This window comes from Spodoptera frugiperda, chromosome 1 (genome assembly GCF_023101765.2).
Source record: "Spodoptera frugiperda isolate SF20-4 chromosome 1, AGI-APGP_CSIRO_Sfru_2.0, whole genome shotgun sequence".
In the NCBI taxonomy this organism is placed as follows: Eukaryota; Metazoa; Arthropoda; class Insecta; order Lepidoptera; family Noctuidae; genus Spodoptera; species Spodoptera frugiperda.
The window spans coordinates 6,439,979-6,463,107 of record NC_064212.1 but is presented as its reverse complement, the minus strand read 5'-3'; the positions used below and the strand labels follow the sequence as shown (position 1 = coordinate 6,463,107).

Below are 23,129 nucleotides of genomic sequence, written 5' to 3'. Positions count from 1 at the left end.
TAAAATAAAAATAAAATAAAATAAAATAAAAATAAAAATAAAATAAAATAAAATAAAATAAAATAAAATAAAATAAAATAAAATAAAATAAAATAAAATAAAATAAAATAAAATAAAATAAAATAAAATAAAATAAAATAAAATAAAATAAAATAAAATAAAATAAAATAAAATAAAATAAAATAAAATAAAATAAAATAAAATAAAATAAAATAAAATAAAATAAAATAAAATAAAATAAAATAAAATAAAATAAAATAAAATAAAATAAAATAAAATAAAATAAAATAAAATAAAATAAAATAAAATAAAATAAAATAAAATAAAATAAAATAAAATAAAATAAAATAAAATAAAATAAAATAAAATAAAATAAAATAAAATAAAATAAAATAAAATAAAATAAAATAAAATAAAATAAAATAAAATAAAATAAAATAAAATAAAATAAAATAAAATAAAATAAAATAAAATAAAATAAAATAAAATAAAATAAAAATAAAAATAAAATAAAAATAAAAATAAAATAAAAATAAAAATAAAAATAAAAATAAAAATAAAAATAAAAATAAAAATAAAAATAAAAATAAAAATAAAAATAAAAATAAAAATAAAAATAAAAATAAAAATAAAAATAAAAATAAAAATAAAAATAAAAATAAAAATAAAAATAAAAATAAAAATAAAAATAAAAATAAAAATAAAAATAAAAATAAAAATAAAAATAAAAATAAAAATAAAAATAAAAATAAAAATAAAAATAAAAATAAAAATAAAAATAAAAATAAAAATAAAAATAAAAATAAAAATAAAAATAAAAATAAAAATAAAAATAAAAATAAAAATAAAAATAAAAATAAAAATAAAAATAAAAATAAAAATAAAAATAAAAATAAAAATAAAAATAAAAATAAAATAAAAATAAAATAAAAATAAAATAAAAATAAAATAAAATAAAAATAAAATAAAAATAAAATAAAAATAAAAAAAAAATAAAATAAAAATAAAAAAAAATAAAATAAAAATAAAATAAAAATAAAATAAAAATAAAATAAAAGTAATTTATTCCGGACATACAGCGCCATCTATTGTTCAATTTCGTACTTATAGTACGGAATTGAACAATGTCGGGCTGTTCCTATACTCCGTAGATAGATGGCGTTGATCGTGCACTGGTGTAATTACAATTGTTCAGTTCATGTTACTGTTTTAATTCATTGGAAATTTGTTTTTACAAAATAGTAAAAAGCAATGAAAAATATAACATAATACAACTTTTAGTACAAAGAAAACGCTCTAACGGAGTATAGATAATTCTATGTCGATCGTTACACGACTTCGGTTCATGTTATTGTTTTAATTCATCGAAAAAAAGTTAACAAATAGTAAAAAGGTATGAAAAAAATTATATCAATATAATTAAACTTTTAGTACAAAGAAAATGCCCGAACGGAGTATAAATAAATAATCCAAGTTGTCTTTATCCTCGATAGATGGCGTTGGGATCGAAATAGATTGCGCTATGGTTTTGTTACAATTATTTGGTTGGGTATCGGCCGAGCGCTTCGGTACTATTGTAGAAAATGTGTATTATCAGTCGTATGATTATTTGTCTGTAGTGGTCCTGCTGTTTCGTATATTCTAAATTGGTTTCGTTGTATTTGTCAATTAATAAGTTTATTTATTGGGTTTTCCTGGTTTTCTGGTTAAACTTTTTAACGTAGGTTTAGTTTGATATCGATTATTAGTAGTTACTGTAGTTAGTTTTTTTAATAAAATTGTAAGTCTAATTTATAAATTAATTAGATTAGATTTAAGTCGTTTCTTTTAAATTATTTAGTTTAAGCTTGGTTATTATAGCATAAAGGATAGGTTCTAATATAATTTCTTTTTTAATTGTTATAAATTCGTAATTCGTAGCTTTCTTTAGTTTTAAGTTAGTTTTCATCTTAAGTTCGGAAAGATTATAATATTTCTTTAGTTAAAGTCCGTTTTTAAACTATTTTTTCAATGCCCTAAGTGAGTATACATCTATTAAATTCAAACGCAGAGCTCATTATGTTGATTTTTGAAGAGTTCCCTGGAATATCTTCCACATCTCATTTTTGAAGAGATTCCGCGAGATCGGGAACTATGTGGTTAAAACCAAAAATTTGCCGGAAGTCACTATTCCACGCGAACGAAGTCGCGGGCAAAAGCTAGTAGATATTATGTTAGCAGGTATCGAAACCGAAGCTGTAATAAAACCACGTTCCTGTTTTATATCTCGGTGATAACCCACGCCTATGTCTCGTCTGAAAGAATATTTCAGCAATAGGACAATTTCATGAAATACGGACGAAAAATAATAAAAGTAATATATGTAATGGTGCTAAAGATTTTTCCCTTTTTCCATTTTTATATGACTCGTTTTTATAACTTCAGGCTATAAGCTACGTTGGTAGATTACATATTGGACATTATGTAACTTCCTACTACCTACGTAATCTTATGACTGGAAATAATTACCTTCACGTTTATTTACTTTGGTTTATACATAATACATAATTATTTTGAAATAAATACATTAACATTTAATTATTACTTATTAACACATTAAACAGCATGGAGGGTAAAAGTCACTGACGCTGGCGGAGGATTTGCCTTCAACAGATTTTTGTAGACAGTCAAAGTCTTAATTTGTAGTAAAAATTATGAAATAGTGTAATTCTTGTTTAGGTATGGTAACGAATCCTTTTATGACAAATAACTTATAAAATGCCTACAGATGCCGAAGCTAGTTAGAGACCTGTAATACTCTAATTATCCTATGTTTTCGTAGACTAATAAGCCTATAGTTAGAAGAAATCCAATGAAATCGAATGTCAAACAAGGTTACACAATGTTATTGTTCATGGTGTGAGCAATACGCTACCAATGTCAAGGCAATAAAATGTTAGATGAAATCAATCAGTTTTCATTTGCAGCTGTGTTTTATGACTTATAGTTTATTTTTCATTTGTATGTATGGGTAATTTACCTATATATCAGTGATATACGATGGAATAACGTATACAATTAAAATGACATAATTACGTTACGGGTATATTATTGTATGTTTGTACGCGATTATCTTGCGTTTGACTGAACCGATTTTAATACGGTTTTCAGCATAGTATTAGACTTAATAGAAGGTTTTAGGTTATTACCTCAATAAAAAAAATGGAGGCAGAAAAAAAATAAGGCGATTTCCTTTTTAAAAATAAGTTTTTATCTCTTGTTCTTACTTTAATAAAAGGAAACGAAAAGGATCTTTATTTAAGTATGTCATGCTGCAATATAATTCAAACGATGCCAGTTTAATATACGAAACAGGTGCACCTTAAGTCAACAGATGGTGGGATACTTAAAGTGAAAAATACCTATTGTGTAATGATTAAATAAATTCCTGGAAATTTACTGGAAAATGCAATCGTATACACATTCATGAATAGTGGTTTAGTGGATCAAAATTGCCTGTATGGAATCCTATCGCTGCTACCAAAATTCCTACATATTCAGTTCCATTGATTAACAGGAATGCACCGAATTAAACTTCAAATGGGATTAACGGAATTTTCCAACATGAATGGAACCTGGTCGAAGAGTCAAAGGAAATAAAAATAAGTCACTTTGATCCCCGTACAGCTTACTTAGGGTTGGCGGCAAAGCTTGGAAATAGTTTTTAAAACATTTTACGCTATTTTTTTTTTATAGAATAGAATAGGTAGAGCGTGTACCCGTCATGTTTGCGTAAGGTACACTACGGATATTTACGGAAAATGCCCGCGTTCCGCATACGGTAGCGTGATAGCGCCCGAAGCGAATGTAACGTCCAGTTATTCAAATTGATTCAGTTTAGATACTCCGCCTATACCTATAGATACAGAAGTTCATAGCTCACTGGTTTATTTTCGGCTCAAAGAACCACAAACTAAGTTACAGCACCCACGCTTTCGAGCGACGCACGGCAAGAGCTGTTATGTTTAAAAAAAAAAAGAAAAATTGAAAGTGCTGGCTTTTTAGATTTTAGAAAGGTTTCGTAACTCGGATTTTAGGTACCTCCTGTGTACACAAATAATATAGAACTAATAGTATGGCTGTTTGGATATTACAAACTTAATTATCGGGTTTAAAAAAAAAAACAAGTCATTAGAAGAGCTTACTGATACTACATAATATGTCTCAGTAATCAAATATTATTATGCTGACCATTCATGTTAGCTCAAAGAACATGTATAATCAAGTATTAATAAGTTATCTATTGATCAAAAGCCTGGACCACAAACCAAAAGAACACCGATAAAATTCAAAACATTTTTAATACAAGCATAAACTTCAGTCGTGTTTAATGCAGAAGTGTTGAACTAGTTAATTTATTGGCGCAAAGAAACTATAAAATCAATCCTCGTTTGTGCAACACCATTAATATTTTCTTTGAACAGAAAGGAAGAGTAAAGAATATTCGCTGTCGTCTATAACGGACGATTATTAAAATAATTTGCAAAGTTTTGCTCAAAGGTAATTAAAGTGAGGAAGTTGCTTTTATTTTCTAAGGTCTCTGTTAAGTTGTCTTTGAACCGACTTCCTTTACCCTTACTTCAATTTACTTATTTAATCGATAGAACGTACTTCAAATATTTACGTTTGTACCGAAAACATAATATCATTACTGTTACCTTCCATTTCACGATTGGACCATATTACTTGTACCTAACACCTACTTTCCACACGTTATGTTATGGGAACTCTAGTTACATAAATTGATATTGAAGAAGATTATTTTCCTGAAAGGATCAATATTATTAAGTTTTAAAGTCTTTCTGAAACGCGAACTCAGAAATTGAGGATAGAATATCTAAAATTGAGGATACTATATTTAATTCAATTATTTTTTTCTTTTGTTTAATAGTAATTAATTTACTAGAAATTTTATGGTACTAGGAAATAAAAGGCAAAAGGCATGTAATTATTATAGTTTACGCTTGTGTTACGTAAACAGCAATGCCAGTTAGTTGATGTGACGATCAAGATCAGTATATCTCTGTGTAATTGTGGCAATTGTTTGGAGTATCCAACCAATTGACTTTGCACCTCTCGTCAGAGATCTGTTACGAAACATTGGATTCAATGAGTCCGTTTGATATAATTATTAAACGCATAGCATAAGAACACGCGGAGCTGCGGACTGCCTAGCGAGTTACAGCGGCTCCAGCTCGACAAGCAGGAGTAGGAACGGGGTGGTTTTTAGTCAGTAAGAATCTGATTCTTCCTCTCGCCTCGCTCAAGGCCGACAAAGTCAATGGATGATATCGCCAATCAAATAAAAAAAAAAAAAATCATAAGAGCACACAATTTATTTTTCGTAGGTACAAAATAAATATTTACAATCGCTCAGAATTATTTATAACAACAATGCGATTCTTCGATCTACAAATAGATTTTGGTGAACTTGTAACCACGTTTTATCGGCTGTAATCCCAGAATGTATGTAGGTATTGGTGAAAATTCAGAATTCACATAGTCTAGCTAAGCGTTAACGTATCATTAACGCTCAAGGATCCAACTTAGATCCTTTGGGACATAGAGACAAAATAGTAATCTGAACTTTGAGTAAACTAAAGTTGCTTAAAAACACCGACGCGAGCAATATAACTAAAACTGAATATCTCTCGAAAGAATTTCGTATCGTCTTTAGAGACACGACAAAACGTTTACAACTGTTTAACGTTGTGTGTAGCGCTGCATCGTTGCAACATGCGGTTACAGCAACATTTCGTATAATAAGATTGCAGCATGCAGTTACTACCTAGCTATTAAGATCGTTAAACTGATGTTAGTGTACAATGTGGGTTCAAAGCTAACTTTAGCACCACTTGCAATTGAGTTTATCTTGTGCTGGTCTTGGCATTATAGTGTTCTAGGCGCGTATATCCCAAGCCAGGTGAGCTTACAGGTGGAACTAATTATTATGCACGTCAAATGTTATGACAACGTTATATGTCCGTAATTGATTTAGCTTAGAGACTTAGTTTATTGCTATCGTGTCTAGTTTTACTTAGAGTTGAGGAGAACTTTGTAATAATAAGAATTAAAGTAGTAGTGATATAAGTTTTCGCACACAGTTTTATGACGATAAATTACACTTACCTAGTAAGGCGGTAAATGTGTTTTCTCTTACTTTGCACGTGTCCCTGAAGAGTAAGTACTGTTGTCTGTTTAATCGGGCTGAATAGTTTCTTTTATAGATAAAACAAATCTGTTTACCTACTTTTCTTTTAAATCACTTAGAGATAAGGAGTTATAGAAGCTCTTTGTATGAAATATTAGTCCTAAGTAGACAAGATTTTGGTCATAAATTAGGCTACAGATTATAGCATCAAACTTAAGTTGTTGGACAGCTAATGATTTTATTGATTTACAATAGTCACGTGCTCAGTTGTGTCTCTCACGACTAACAGGTTACCTAAAAGTCGTTATAAAATGTTCCTTAATAAGATTGTTTCATTGGTCGAGTGGTCAAGTGTTGAGACTGCCGGACAAGGGGATCGATTTCACTGGGCTTTTTTCGGTTTTTCGAAAAAATCTCAATAGTAGCACGGAGTCTGGAATAGTGCCGAGTATATGCCAGTAGGTTCACTCCCTATAACATGGGATTTATAACACAAATGGTGAAAGGTGGGTGTACATTGCACAGTGACATTACAAGCCGTAATGTGTTCTTCTGCCTACCCCTTCGGGAATAAAAGGCGTGACGATACACCGTAATAAATTATTAGAAAGTTTAAGAACTTCAATATACGTTAATATCAAAGATGTTTTTTTTTGGAACAACACTTTTTTTAGGTAATACTTCAATACAAGGAAAAATGGAGAAACAAATTGTACTCAAGGATGTTCATAAACACGTGTAACCTTTTGCTTCGGTTTTTATGACCATAACATAGCCACGTTTCCGCGGATAGGGATAAAAGGTCCAAAAACTATATATTTGATCGTTTCGATAAATGAAATTGTAGTATTCATTACAAAACCTGTTCATTGTTATTGTGGTCAAAGTATTTGTTGTAGTATTGTATATAGTTAGGGCAAGATGGCACTTTTACACTGTTACTGCCTCACCCTAAGACATTTAATGATTAATTAAACTATCCCTTATTAACTAAGGCTTTAAATCAAAAGTAATTGCTAACGACTGGGTTAAGTAACTATTAAATAACTCTCGAGTATAGCAGATAGGACCATAAGCCATAATAAACTTGTGTTTATTTGTTGTTTTTTTTTTATTGAAACCACCAATATTTTAGAAGCTTGGTGTTAGTTTTGGCTTGTGTGTAAAACTAAGTCCGGTTCATTCAAAAACTTTGCTACAAACGTAAATATCTCGTAGAATTCAGTAACATTATTTATGTAAAGGGATCATTTCGAACCTAAAGATCTTCTTGTCCAAGTATCTCAACAATATCAATATCTTTATCATCTATAGATTCGTACAGATCTCAGACAATATCTAGGAGACAGGTCCACCTCTAAGGAGACATTACACCGGCTGAACGAGTGTCAGCTCAAGCTTGTGATCCAATTACGTCAGCAAAGATCACCAGGCATCTGTCAAGCGTGTTCGTGTTCAGGAAGAAATTGCACATGTGTAGGTAGATGTGTTATCAAGATTTAAACATGTTATTATTACATTGGTACTGGTTACGACATTTTAACTAGGAATAATTTTAATATAGACGCTATTTTAGCAATTAATGCTCTTGTACTTTCCACTGCACTTTCACCAAAAAAACTATTGTTTAAATCAATTAAGTGTTTTGGATAATTGGTGAACACACATACAAAGAGTTACCGACGAATTCATTACCTTTTTTCGAAGTCTGTTAAAACTTCTCAGTACATTCATATTTTAATGATAAAGAGATTGTTTGTTTGGTTTAACACGCTTATCTTCGTGCTACAAAAATCATTCTCTTTTGCAGGTAAAACTTAATAATTATTACAGAACTTTGAACTTACCACAAAGAAACACGCTGATGTACTGTTTTAATTCGGGAGCTGTTGGCAGTGCTTGGAACAATTTTCCGAATAATACTTTCTTTTCATGTTTTTCTGTATGATTACTGAAACAAAAGTTACATGTATATTACATGCCTTATACCCTACTTCATTAATAGTGAATCTTAAAGTTTTGTGTATAAGAATGAAAATAGTTTTGAACTGTAAAGATATATGTTTCTTGCGTGTTTTAATTATGAAAATTATACGTATTGTTCTCATTATGAAAGATCATTTTAAGATGAATTTAAAAGAAACCATGAAGTAAAACCGTGTTCAAAAATTTGTAGCCAAAAAACCATGTTCAAAAATAGTAGCCAAATAATGGGAAAGAAAATTCACCAGATATAACTAACTAAATAACGGACGAGTCACTAGTAATTAAAAAATATAAAACTCCCACAATATTTTTCACATTGATGAAAAAGCACACTGTTAGAAATATGATAGTATGGAAATTAAACACATACAAATACTTACTCACATTTTGGAGGAACTCAAATCGAATGTGGTCACGTTTGTAGCTCTGAAGTTTTCATTTTTATCTGCAAATAGAAAAAGATACATTATTACCTGAATACCAAAGCACTTTTTTGAAAATCCTTGGACACAAGTCTAGACTCTGTGTAAGTCTGGAAGTGTGTCTGGTGTATGACAATAGGTTTACCCATTACTGACCTAGGAACATAGCTGATGAAAAATTGGTGTTACAATTAAAACCTATGTGCACCTCTCTGTGCCTTTTTGCGGAATAAAACTGTCACGTTACGTGCCCAAGTAAGTTACGTGGCTTTATTATTTTTACAATCACACTGTGAATCTCCATAGAAGATTTGCGATGAAATGATCAGATGAGGTGATCAAAGAATATGAGCATAGTGTTTTCATTATTGTTCATATGCCTACTAGTGTTTATTTCTTTGAGATTTTTTTTAATATGATTGTTATACCACGGATAATAAGGTTGAATAGTCTCCTGTCGTCAATAATATGGGACTGAAGGAACAATTGTTACCGCAATCGGCTAATGTAAGTAATTGACTGAGTGTCATATACGTGGCCAGTCTGGAGACGTAATTATTATTGTTATTGGTATATTTATTTTATTTGAATCATCATTTCAACTTTCCTAGAAGTGATTGTGTACATGTAGTATCAAGTGTGATAGCAGAATTCTAGTTTTAAGTTAAATAAAAGTAGGTCTGCAATCATTGTTCAAATGAGGTAAATAATGAATCGCTAAATGTGTTGCTAAGTGCGAATCTCGAGCACAGTCGAACTGATTTCGCAAATTCTTATTCTTTTTTTTTGATTTGTTCTTGTTCGAAGGTTTTTATGAAAGGAAAACTTAGCAAAGATGTGCAGATAAATTTCTAAAGCGAAACGAAGTTCGTGGGGTCCGCTAGTTTATAATAAAGTAAAACAGATTACATTGTTACTCTGTAATCTGCTCCTTTTTTGCTTTATACTAACAAACCACTACTTGAAATAACGATAATGCCATCTTAATATAGTTATCCTTTTACTAATTACGTAAGTATTTTGGTAACGTTTTGATATTGTAAACAGATCAAACATGTTACGTGAGTATTCTCTCTTTTCTCAGAACTAAATTTCATGAGAAGGACAGTGTTACAACTGATGTATCTACCTAACAATCAATTTAAGTCACAGTTATTTATAAATAACTGCAAGTTTGTACATAAAATTGTCTTTCATTAATATGTCTTAATAAACATACAATAATGTCCTAATCCACAAGATGCAACGGTCGAAAGTGCAAAGACCCGATGTTGACAGTGTGAAGTCATTGAACATAATCGCATGCAATTTAAATGTAAATTCCTAATACATAAGATAATAATAAATTTACTTAATTTAACTCAATACACACCTGAAGTAACATATTAAGTGTATTGCTGGCCTCTTGGGTGTTAGGGATTTGAGGATGGTTGGGGATTCGGTGAATGTGGAGACTGGATAGGGAGAGAACTCTCCCGACGAAACACAACGCAAGCGTTGTTTCACGTCAGTTTTCTTTGAGACCGTGGTATCACTCCGGTCGAGCCAACCCATTATTGCCAAAGCATGGCTCTCCTTTCTCTTTATATTAATTTAATTTGATTTTAGTGAATGAGATCCAGAAAAACGGACATAATAAATATTTATTTACTAGCTTCCGCCTGCGACTCCGTCCGCGCGGATGTCGGTCTTCGCATGGAAGTTTTATTTCTCAATTTTGAGTAACTCTGACAATGACATCTTATAAATATCTATTGGACCCAAATAGGGCGAGGCCCATAATAATTAAGGAGATCCCTCTATTGAGCTACTGCTGTTGAGCTCGCGTTCTGTAGAATAAAACTGAAAAATAAAGCTCTACGTATTTTTCCAGGATAAAAAGTATCATATTTTATGCCCAGGATAAGGATAAGGTATAATTATACCAAGTTTCATCGAAATCGAATCGTTAGTTTTCACGTGATGCCTGAATACAGACAGTCGGACAAAAAATTTTAATCACGTAATTATTTGGATTTGGTATCGATCCAGTCACACCCCAATGCTATTTATTCTTTCAATATTTTCTATGTACAGAATTGACCCTTCTACATATTTATTATAATATGAATGAATGAATGAGAGTTATATAAACGTAAGAGTAGAGTATAATCAGAAAGCTCCGAACAGCTAAGCCATCGGGAGTTATACGTGTTATTGTGAGTCAACCATAAGAGATAGACATTTGCTGTCGTGGAATATTTTTTAAACAATTTTAAGGAGAACATTTCCGTCATACATTATTTCTGTCTAGCTTTAACCATTAAGGCTGCACACGCGATAGAAGCTTAAAAAATGGAGTAAGTTCTCCTGTTTTCCCAACATTTCCCTTCACTGCTCTGCTCCTATTGGTCGTAGCGTGATGAAAAGTATACTATAACCTGCCCAGGAGTATGAAGAACAATTGTACCAAGTTTCGTTGAAATCTGTTGAGTGGTTTTTATTTCTATAAAGAACATACAGACAGACAGACAGACAGACAGACAGACAGACAGACAGACAGACAGACAGACAGACAGACAGACAAAAATTTTTCTGATTGCATTTTTGGCGTCAGTATCGATCACTAATCACCCGCTGATAGTTATTTTGGAAATATATTTCATGTACAGAATTGACTTCTCTACAGATTTATTATAAGTATAGATGTACGCCATAGAAATACAAGTAACACAAAACTATGATATTACTTATCTGCACATTTTCTACGACAAAAAAGAATAGGTGATAATAATCATTAACATTTTAACATACTATTGTTTAGTTTAAATACATAATTACTTTAATTTGAAATCTTTGTATTGTCTTGTAAATAATGTATTATTATTTTACAAAGTATATGAAGATTAGATTAAATATGTATATACGTTATTGAAAACCATTCCATATAATACTTTATAAGTATGTTTTTTTTTAATATATATTTCTTTTTTAATAAAAGAGATATGGGAACAAAGTTTTATGGGAAACTTTGCCGTACCATGGCATGCAAGATGTGGGGGATATACATATATAGGTACTTGGACGCAAAGAAATAATGGAAAAAGTGTTGACGGGAAGATATATAGGTGTGTAATAATAAAAGCTGTATATTATACGTTTATATTAATATCATAGAGAGGAAATATTTTATTGTTTGTTTCTCTGAATTAAATAGGCTACGAAATAACTGAATCGATTTGATAAATTATTTCAGAGTATAGATATTTGCAACCTAATATTCCTACAGGATCGGTATTAAGAGATAGATTTTGCTTTTAATTTCATAAAAAACACGTTTATTTCACAATACAGATAACCTAATTAAATTTCATTAAAATTTACTCCCAAAATGTTTACAACAACCAAACGACTACACTAAATTGGGTGATTATTAGATACTTAGTTAGTCGCTTTAGTCAGTGCATATTACATATTATATTATCGTTAATTTAAAAACTTACCCGCCGAAAGCTTTATTGAAAATATTTGTTTTATATTAAAATTAACCATTTTGCACTTTAACAAATAAATTAAATAACACTGCAGATACTTATTATAATTATTAACACAATATTAGCGATTTAATACTTCTTTATTTATCATTACACATATTATTTAAAAACTAGACTTTACGATATATATTTAGTAATTCAGGTATAAGAAAACACGACCTAAGTCCATGAGTGATACCTGTGTTATAGCAAACGCTAGCTCCTAATTGATATATAATACAGATCGGTAACAAAAATAACGGATAACAAACGATTGTTAATATAATAGGATTGTAATTCTCTTCTTTAAAATGATGATGATCTGGTATTTTTTAGTATAATTTGAGACAAGTGGTCAATTATGGACCTTAAATGTATGGTAGAAAACATTTAAATTAGCGCAATCAAATGAGGATTTGTGTTGTAGGGTTCCGTTGTATTAAACTTCATTATTATATGACCAAAAAGAGGTAAAGTTCAAGACAGTATTTTACTTTCAGATTTAATGTTTCTTATGGTTATGTAAGTATGCCGAGAAATTAGAAATTAACTTTAGTAATCAAATTATGGACAACCAACATTTTTCCAAAACTACTTTTTTAAATTCAATAAATCAAAAGACCATCAAATTGGTGAGGATGTATGAAGCGATTATTGATTATAGATGTGGCGAAACTATTTTATAGGAGACAAGTATGACGATATAATTAATATATTGAGTTTTTTCGATATATCGAATATTTCACTACGGTACCTTAAAATAACTAGTTTATTTCACGTGTGCTTTTGGTCGCACGATAACGAGGAAAACAATAAACTTAGAAAAAAAAGGAATGCAACCTGTTTCTATAAGTAATTGGTCACGTTTTTAAAGTCAACCATTAAATTGTGAATGATGTAATATTTTTGTATAAAAAACCTCCCATTATTGCCTTAGAGAGAAGATGTATTTCAACTTAGGTATTGCCATAATAATATATTACATTTATGTACGTCATAACATATGTATTATGCATTGAAAGATCTTTTTAAATACCCAAACTTACAACTAAATATTCTTTTGTAAACTCTTGTGATTATTTTAGAAATTATAGGAATTAAATTAAACAGCCTATATTTTTTTTATGAAGGGAATCGCTTTTAATATTCTTTACCATCTCTATAATTTTTAAGTTAGGTAATATCCCTAAAACTTTCTTCTAGTACTGAATGCTAAAATCATCAAACTTGGTTCACCCAAACGCGAGATAATTGCGCACAAACATACATACCTACATACAGGTCGAACTGAGAACCTAATTATTTTTTTAGTCGGTTAAAAAGGTACATACATATACTTGTGCATATTACTTACAGTTTAAAAAAGTTAAGTTTAAAAAAGAAATTACTTAAATAAAATTTTGCAGCAATCAGTGGCAAGTTTACCTATTTTCATTATTACATTTATTACCAGGCATACCATTTATTATAATAATAAATTCACATGTGTTTATTTATTTTAAAGCGGGAAAAAATATCTGGATATAAATTCTGTTACGCGAAATAGTCCATTTTATTCCAAATATAAAATACGCGTGAAGGCCGAATGCTATACAAAAATAGTGAGTTCTCTATTTCAAGAAGTTATTTATTTTAGTTATAGATATTGGTTCTCAGACACTTTATTACTGAATGATACCACTTTTCTAAGAACTAGTTATTCGTGTAACGTTTTCCATTTATTAGTTGCCTTACTTATTTAATTAATTAATTGTCTCGTCCTTCACCAAGTCTACCGCAGTTCCAGTGTTTATTTTCTTAACAAAGGAATTGTAGAGATCCTACCTTGGGAAGCATTGATTTTAAACGAGGCAATTCAGTTAGTCTGTATTACGTTATTAGCTTTATTTTTAATCGAAGACAAAAGTATCTTGACAGCAGGCACAATTTTGGACAAAAATTTTTGTCAATCAATAATATTTTCCGTGTCATATATTGAACGGTTGGTTCGGTTGCTGGGCAACCGGCTGCCACGCAACGTGCAGTAGGTTCGATTCCCGCACGGAGCAACTCTTTGTGTGATCCACAAATTGTTGTTTCGGGTCTGGGTGTTATGTGTATGTGAACTTATATGTTTATATACGCACCCACGACACAAGAGAAATTCCAAGTGTGGGGCACTTTTTTTTAAAAAATAATTAAAAGCCATCTTTAAGATCAAACCGAAAATCTATAAAGAAGGTCCAGTCAAAAGAAATTAAAAAAAGATACAAACAATTTAACCTATTAACTAACATCAAACGAATGTTGTATACTCATTACCAAAAACTCGGGAACAAAAGTCGTTACGCGGGACGAATGTTATGACCAGTTAAAAGCATTATAAATTATATTATTAACTTTGTCGAGGTGTCGACGAGGAAAGTTTTAAATTAATGAAAAAGGTCGCAAGAAACGGGTATTGGTGTAAATAATTATTGTAGCTGTTACATGAATGAACATGAAATGAGATTGTCGTTCACGTTCACGATTATGAGTGTCACGTGTAGTTATGATTATGACACGTTTTGAAATTATATAAATGACCAGTTCATGATAGGATAGGACACGTAATTACTAGGTTTTTTGTTTGTTAAAGGTTTTGTTTTGTTATCCCTTTATTTAACACTTGACGGACTCTAACCGAACCTTTTTTAAATGTGTGTTATTACTTGTCTCGTGCAACTACTAAACATGGAGTATAAGGTTTCAATTATTTAATGAATATAGTTCTATAACCCAAACATAAATGGACCCAGAGTTGCGGGTTGCCTAGTAGGTTACCGGGGCGCCAGCTCGAATAGCAGAAGTAGGAACGGGGTGTTTTTTAGTCAGTAAGAGTCTGACACTCTCTCTCGCCTCGCTCAAGGCGGGAGAAATCGTTGGATGATTTTACCCCAAAGAGTCAAACTTAAATTGTTTTCATTGTCTTTCTTATAGTTTTTGAGTATCTAGGTATCAGTTAAAAAAGTGTAGGTAACATTAATAAGTCTATATTGTAGATAATAAACTATTGATTTTAATAAACACAAACATGTCAGTTGCCAGTTAGTAACAAAGTTCTTTGATTGTAAAGTAGCAACATAAGTACTTAGTACATACGTAAAGACATATTGTTTATTTATTTATTAGTAGATACCTGATGCCCGCACACACACAGTTCATAAACTACGCAAGGGAAACTGCCTTCGCTTGCGTAGTTTACTGACTTTGTGTGTAATAAAACTAGGCTAAGTTACTCTTTAATACATCAGCTACCTGCCAATAGAAGTCCCGTCAATATTGTTATTTCAGACTTTAGCCAGAACAAATAGACATACAGAAAAAATAAAATAAAAAAAATGCTTTGGTGTATGGATATCATATGCATGTAGCAAAATGCAGTTACTTCAATATTACAAACAGATACTCCAATTTTATTTATTAAATAATGTGCTATATGTTTTTTAATTAATTTCAAACATAAATATACTTTTAAATAGACTGTTAAAACAAAAAAATCTAAATTGTATTGGAATGTTACCCGCATTTTTCGTAAAACCACGGAGATATGGGAGGTGTCAGAAAATGTTTGAAATGTTTTGTTCAAAAAAGGTTTTTGTTTAGATTCGACTACTCAAAGTGTACTTTTTTAAATACTTTGCTCCATACACCCAGACCCGAAGCAACAATTTTATGGATCACACAAAGAGTTATTCCGCCGGGAATCGAACCCGCCACCCTATACGGCAGCCAGTTGCCCAACTACCACGTCAACTGTGTAGTCCTACAAACAAGGGTTCTAGATTCAATTCTTGGAGTGGGCTAAATATTACAGAAGTCTTCGTATTAAAAAAAACTGGTAAATGAACCTGTGGCATGGATAAATATTATCACATGGTGATAGTTTCCTTTTGAGACCATAAGAAATAATTAGTAAATGATAGTTGGTACATATATAGATCCAATCAAATATAGTCCAGGTTGGAATAAAATATGAAATATTCTGTTATATTATATTTGAACACGTGTAGATAAATGTATTTTTATCAATACGCAGAAATTATATCTACGCAAGCTGTTGGTTACACAAGGAGTTCGCAAATACTTCAGGAGTACTTACACGGATTGTGAGATACTTATTATAAGGGCTCGATTGAATGGATTATCACTAAATACACATTTAATATTTTTGTGACTAACATTCAATCAGTGAATTCCCCTTACACAAGAAATTACCTGTTATAGTGAGTACTCTAGTATTATCCAAGTTCAGTTTTTATCTATCTAAATGTGAATTGCATTTAAGTTGTTCTTAGAATTTGGTCTGCTCGGAATACTAGTGGTCTCAAGGGAGTATTCACAAGGATTAGTCATGTGGGATCGCTAAAGCAACGACGATGTTTTTGGGTTAAATACTTTCTATGTTAGTTAGTCTTCACAGAGCTGATGACCATTGTCAGCAAAGGTGGTGTGATCCTGAAGTGGAGACGTATTCGACAGCTAGGGTGTGATATTCCTATAGTGAAGATAATCCTAAACAACTGGTTTGATATGAATAGCTATGATCAGCAATTGATGAGGAAGGTTTAATAAGATATGGATTGAAGAAGGACTAAGTAAGTAAGTTAACGTGTATTGTGCAATAAAATAGACGTTTAATGAAAAAAAAAATATGTGTTTACGACAATACAATTATTATATTATCTTACTTCACAAAACTTACTATACCAACTACGGTGGATATATTGTAATACAATACACAGAAATAATTTTAGAACAAAGCTGGTTTAAAATCAAGAAGCTTTGTGGAATTGAATTTCCAAAGGTTATAAGTAAAGTTGGCATGTAACCAGTACGTTGACTCCCAGTAGTTCCCAGCAAGACATATCTTTTTGGATCGTACAATCTTTTCGTTTGTTCCGTTGAAAATGCGCTTCATATTTTTGCGGTAAGAAAATATAGAGAATTTGAATATATTTTGTGATAATCCTGCTATATGTAGTAAGAGTATAGATATTACAGATCACAAGGATAGTTTTCTGTTAGACTTTTGGGTATTGTTGTGAGCTTCATTTTTTTATCCATTTTCATCTGCGATCAGACTTTTAGGAGATGTGTTGTGTATGTTGACTTTAATGGGGCTTTTCATTAGAAGACTTTACTCCAAGAGGAAAGCAAGAAAAGAATGAGGCGTTTGGTATATTAATAATATGGATTTGGATCTTAATAATATTATAAATGCGAAAGTTTGTGAGTTTATATGTTTTTGTGTTTGTGTGTTTGTATGTATGTTTGTTACTCAATCACATCAAAACGACTGAAGGGATCGGGATGAATTTGGAACAGGGGTAATTTATGGTCTGGAATAAGACATAGGATACTTTTTGTTCCCCAAGAATAAGGACGAAGCCGCTGGCAGAAGCTAGTTTAAAATAAAATTTGACTGTAACGACTACACTAATAAAAAAAATCGTTTATTAAATTTGCTCCAAATTATTATCACAATGTGATCTATTAGATCAAACTTTGATCTAATTTAATACCGCAGATCAAACTCTTCGTGCAAAATATATTCATTCATATCATGCAAATGTTAATAATTCGTTTCTTTATTTATTCGTTTATTAGTGTCGTTATTATTAAAACAGTATTGATTATTTTGTCTATCAAGTAATCATGTGTAAGTAATTATTTACCATTAGAAAGAATATTTAATTAATTATGACATGATATAATGTAAGTAAAAACAATGCTACTATGAAAATAATAGTAGAGAATACTATAAAAAAGAAGTATACGCATAAAATAGTAATAGGTATCGTAATTACCGAGTGCAATTTCTTAATTAAAGGCGATAGCATTCATGGAAATTTTATTATCCAATGTCCATTACATATACTTCAGTTTGATGTTTTTATGTTAATTTTCCGTTTTATTGGTTTAGCAAGAATTTTATTAGTTATATACCACATACGCGACGAAATAAATTCATGATTACTTATGCTTATGTAATGTAGGCATAATAATTCTATTTCTATATATTATGTAACGTATAGTAAACTTAAGCTATTAGACGCACAAATTGATACTATTTAAACGAGGTTTTGATGTTTAAAATACTTCTGCATCCAAGTACAATAATTATTTTGTATGTTTATATGTTTGTACGCCAATCACGCTGAAACAACTGAACGGATTATGATGAAATTTTGTATACAGACAGGGTATGTGCTGACTTGGGCTTTTTATACCACGAGAACGCGTCTAAAGCCGCTGGCAGAAGCTAGTTTTAACATTTTTTTTTCAATAGTTACAATAATAAGTCCCTTATAGGTAGTATAGTATATACTCTCAGTGAGTCTCAAAAGACACCCTACTATAACTTTAGAACAAATATCTATCTATAAACCAATATTTCTCATTGCTCAACCTGATAAAAGAAGACATGTTCTAATCGTCAGCATTCACCACCGGGATAGATTTTCAAAATGATATTGTAGAGCAACTTTCAACAACTTTTGCGGTCACTTGTTGCTACTTGTTGGATGTTCATCGCATCCACCGCTAATACCTAGGAAAAGTTAACAAAACGATACTTCGGAAATTTCGTTATAACAAAGAGCAACTTTCAGTGCATAATAAATGGCATGATACACGTGTCGTTTAATTTGTAGTACTATCCACGCTAAGGGCAACCCGCTTTAGTTTCACGAGGACGGTGACATAACCAAACAGGATCTTTCAATATCGTAAATATTCTGTGATAGTCTACAGCTGATCAATGGGCATCCTCTACATACGAACTGACAAATCGGATCAGATGAGGCCCAGCACGGCACGGAGCTGCGGACTATTTAGCGGTTACCGGGACTCCAGTTCAAAGAGTAGAGGTAGGAATAGTAGAAATGGGGTGGTTTATAGTCAGTAAGAGTATTTTCCGAGCCGGAGCTCTGGTAATCCTCTGAGCAGTTCACAGCTCTACCCCTACCCTAGGCGGGAGAAGGCATTGGATGATATTTCCCGTTCAAAAAACATAAGAGGGTTTACTATAATCTCCACACATCGCAGTAGATTTGCAGCTCACAATTAAAAAGTTTAAGGTCTACCTGCGAGCACTGCTGCTCGGTCTTTTAAAATAGTTTACAGTATTATCAATTAAAATTACGACAACAATGTTTGCGTTCCTAGAGAACGTTATGAAATACTTATATGTGTGTAAACGTAAACTTATACACACATAGTGTAAGTATAATCCAACGTGAGTACTGAAATAGCACCTCCTTATCAACTCTCAATACAAGAACAAAATGTTTCCAAACATTGAAACTACCACATTATAGAGTTACCCAAAGCCAATACCTTTCGTACTAAAAAAAAAAATATATTATCATATGCCGTTGAAAAATGCACTCTCAATAACAAATATAAATCTCATTTTCTTTCGTTTTCATAGCATTATCCCCAGTAATTTACTGAAAACCAGTTTTAATCAGTATGAACCTGAATTCAATAATTATTAATTAAGCACCGCTCGTAGATGAGATCTACTGTCCATTGTTATCTATTGAAACAAAAACATTAAATTGAATTGGCCGTATATAATAACTCCTGTAATCGTAGAGGCGAACACTATTCATAATATTATAATTGATTATTATATCATTGTCACATGCACTTTCTCTATTTCCTGTTTTTATTACAGGGTATTTTTCCATATAAATGCTCGACTATCAAATAGAAAAAAAAAAAATGTTAAAATACATGTGCCTTTTTAAGATAAATATTTACTAATACATTTTTAGTTCACTACAAGATTTTCACGTTTATAAATAAAGCTCGCGGAAGTGTAAAACTAAAAAAGCAAGACTTACCATCATCACAGTTATTGGCGGTCATGATGCCTTGACCGTGAACACAAGGCTACTAACAATTTCATCCACTTTCATTAATTAAAGACACACGGAACTAATGGACAGCTTTAGCGTAGACACATAGTTTGTATTGAAAGCACTACGGACACTTTGCTCGAGAGCCCGAAAGCGACCGGCGAACCCGTGTGATCTCGTTTAGCGTCCCTCTAATAATACTATTCGTCGCATGCGCACTGCGTCCAATTGCCATAATAGAAAATACATTAATCACTGGACAGAGAAATATGTCGATGCTACTAGTATGTGGTCACACAATCGAAACAGTTTGAAAATAAGTCGGTAACAGTTATTCAACAAGAAACGTGTAGTACACGCATGTGTGCGTATACAACTGGGTCCGACGTCACAGCTCACTATGTTTTCAGAACTCGACAATAAAATACAGAATTAATTTTTTGCATCTGCGGCCAGCAACCGGTTGAATGATTTTAATGAAGAAAGATATTCTGTGATCAAGTTTTCCATCGGTTATATGATAAGGAAACTACAATTTCTCACACATTTTGGTACTCAAATAGTATTTGTAAAGTATGTTGCACATATTATCTTTTGATAAAAATTTTACACACAAAACAGTGAGCAAACGGAAGTGTAAACAATATCATCACACGCAAAGCGCAGTACAGTTGTATACCAATGTTAGGTTTGACTATGAAAATATTGACATTACTCAATAGCTAGTTTTGGTTTATTTCTAAAACAAACCTATGAAAATAATAGGCGCTGCGTGTGAATGAAATCGTTCACATAAAGTGAAAGAATAGTACTCATGTTTACATATTTTAGATTGTTATAACAATATTTCATGTTTTAAATTTTATTGTGCGTGAATAAATTATACATTCTGTTTGTGTTGCAAATTGCATAATATTTTATGGAAACCAGGTGTATTTTATGTATGATGTTATTACGCAAGTCCTAGATATGCAACTAGTTACCGAGATAACATAGTAGGTACAGTCTTTTAATTTTTCAGTCTTACCTAATTCTAAGCCTAAAAGGAGAACCTACCCATTTACTACCTAATTTTATTAAAACCGTTTGTACAGATCGTTAAAATAAATAAAATACTAAGACTTTCTACAATTTTTTCTAAAGATAATGGTTTAAAAATGTCTAGGTCAGAAGATATTCCACAAAATTACAACTACGAGTAGTATCTAATTTTGGCATCAAGTATTTCGAAACAATTCTCTTCAGCAAATGGTACAATGAAAGGCACTTAAAATCATAAAATATAGCCCAGCGTGAGATAGTTTGCTTTATTCTACTGGAACGTCGACTCACTAGACAGTGAATTAAAACAGGGCTGCCACTTCTCTGTTCTATTACAGCCTTACGCCAAGTGTGTTACATAATGAATTAGCCGGGGACCATTCATCATAGCTACCCTTTGTGCGACAAGCCCCTAAAATATACATACGTTGTTTAAAAAGACATTAGTGTTATTGACACTACCTATTCCTTACGACATAGGTACACCTTTTGGAAATGTAAATCTTCTACTAACGTTTCCATAAAAAAGTTTAAATTTATTATAGCATCCTTGTATTTAAAAGATTGTCATCCATGTTAGTTTAACCGACTTGGCATTGGCACAAATTCAATAGACATTTATTTTTAAATATTCGAACACGTTACAAACAAGACTTACGAATTTAAAATAGAAAGTAATTGTTACAAGGAATTTCATAACTGTCCTTGAGTTTACTTTCCGCATGTGTGTTCCAAAGAAAAATACACATTGGCCAAGCATCACTATTGAAAGCCTGAAGCTATTTGGGCACACAAAACGGGCTATTAATGTCGAAAGCCATACATTGATGGCTGTAGTTTGTTCGAGGCAAGATAAAAGAGATATGTTTGTGCAGTTGCAACAACCTACGATCTCTATGTTCGTTAGGAGCGCTAGCAAAGGGACGTCATTCCGGCGGTAAACAATAACGCACGGTCGGAAACGTCTTTCACGCTAGACCGAGTCCCGTCGAGTTGGCAAACGGCGAGCCAGTAAAGAGCGGGCAATTTGCGCAGTAACACCCGCCGGATACTAGCTGCTCATTAACTATGAACGCTGTCATCAACGACTCTTCTTCAGCTGAAAAAACGGCGGTTAACAGTAGCACTCTCTGCGAATAAACGGTACATTGAGGTGCTTTTGAACGGCCACCACCACAAAGTGCATATAAATTGCGCTGCGAAATTGAAGCAGAGATATGAAAGGAGTGGTATACTTTTGAAAGACAGGCCGAGGGCAACCCGCTTTGAAATCTACAGGTTTCTATAAGATGCAAAGAGGGTGGTTTACCAACGAATATTTGCTATCGCTATGTAGCAGAGAAAGAAACTTGTTAAGACGACTTGAATACTACGCGTTTACTTAGCGTAAGGGATGTAGTACATAAGATCGGTGTAACTTTTTTTTGTATCTACAGAACAAAATAAATCTTTAGCATAAGTACGAAGGGTTGAGCTTCTTGACGTGCACATACTGAATTTACTTTCGCTTCAGGAAAAAGAAAGACGGGGCATCGTTTATCTTGGCGATAGTAGACCTTCTTAGCATATTTAACATGCATGAACTCTTTGGTTACAAATGCTCCCCACGTTACCGCCGGAGAGCTGGCGGCTAATCAGATCTTCAAATGACGACTGTGTGGGCTGCCATTGACTATAAAATACTTATCTCTTCGCTCTTTACAACATTACTCCCTACAGTACAGTGATTTTCTCAGAATTTCTCGACCAAATGTCGTAAAGCTTGTGGTTGCAAGATCGACAATACTACAGACAGTCTGAATATTTTCTAGCTTTGTGATAGACTATCTAAACTGTTTCTATAATACTTTGGAGCAAAACACAAAAATACACTCACAGAATCGCTTTTAAATGACGACAAAAATACTTCAGTGTCGTATCAGAAAACAAACAAATAGTGATTCGAACAGAAATATTGCATTTTAATGGATATAAACGCAGGAACCAAACAGCTGTTTTGTGTACATGACGTATCATGTTTGGAATATTTGATGGCACGTACATAACGGGGACAAATGATTAGATTAAACAATTTCTGTCCCATGGAACACGA

At 31.6% G+C, this 23,129-nt stretch overlaps 1 protein-coding gene across 6 annotated transcripts in view; it reads right to left on the bottom strand.

Annotated features, from left to right (window-relative positions):
- Window positions 1-20,768, bottom strand: part of LOC118273468 (sodium/hydrogen exchanger 9B2) — a 47,286-nt gene extending 26,518 nt beyond the window's left edge. The window contains exons 1-3 of one of the 6 annotated variants that reach the window (XM_035590448.2): window positions 19,982-20,768; window positions 8,561-8,621; window positions 8,038-8,141 (exon numbers count right to left, since the gene is read on the bottom strand). In XM_035590448.2, the coding sequence (XP_035446341.1) occupies window positions 8,038-8,141; window positions 8,561-8,621; window positions 19,982-20,006 (190 nt within the window). In that variant the 5' untranslated portion in view covers window positions 20,007-20,768. Of the gene's footprint in view, window positions 1-8,037; window positions 8,142-8,556; window positions 8,622-8,754; window positions 8,780-9,026; window positions 9,118-12,080; window positions 12,213-19,981 lie in introns of those variants that run through there. The other 5 variants (XM_035590449.2, XM_035590447.2, XM_050698776.1 and 2 more) reach the window with 5 other exon arrangements.
- Between the last annotated feature and the right edge of the window lie 2,361 nt (window positions 20,769-23,129).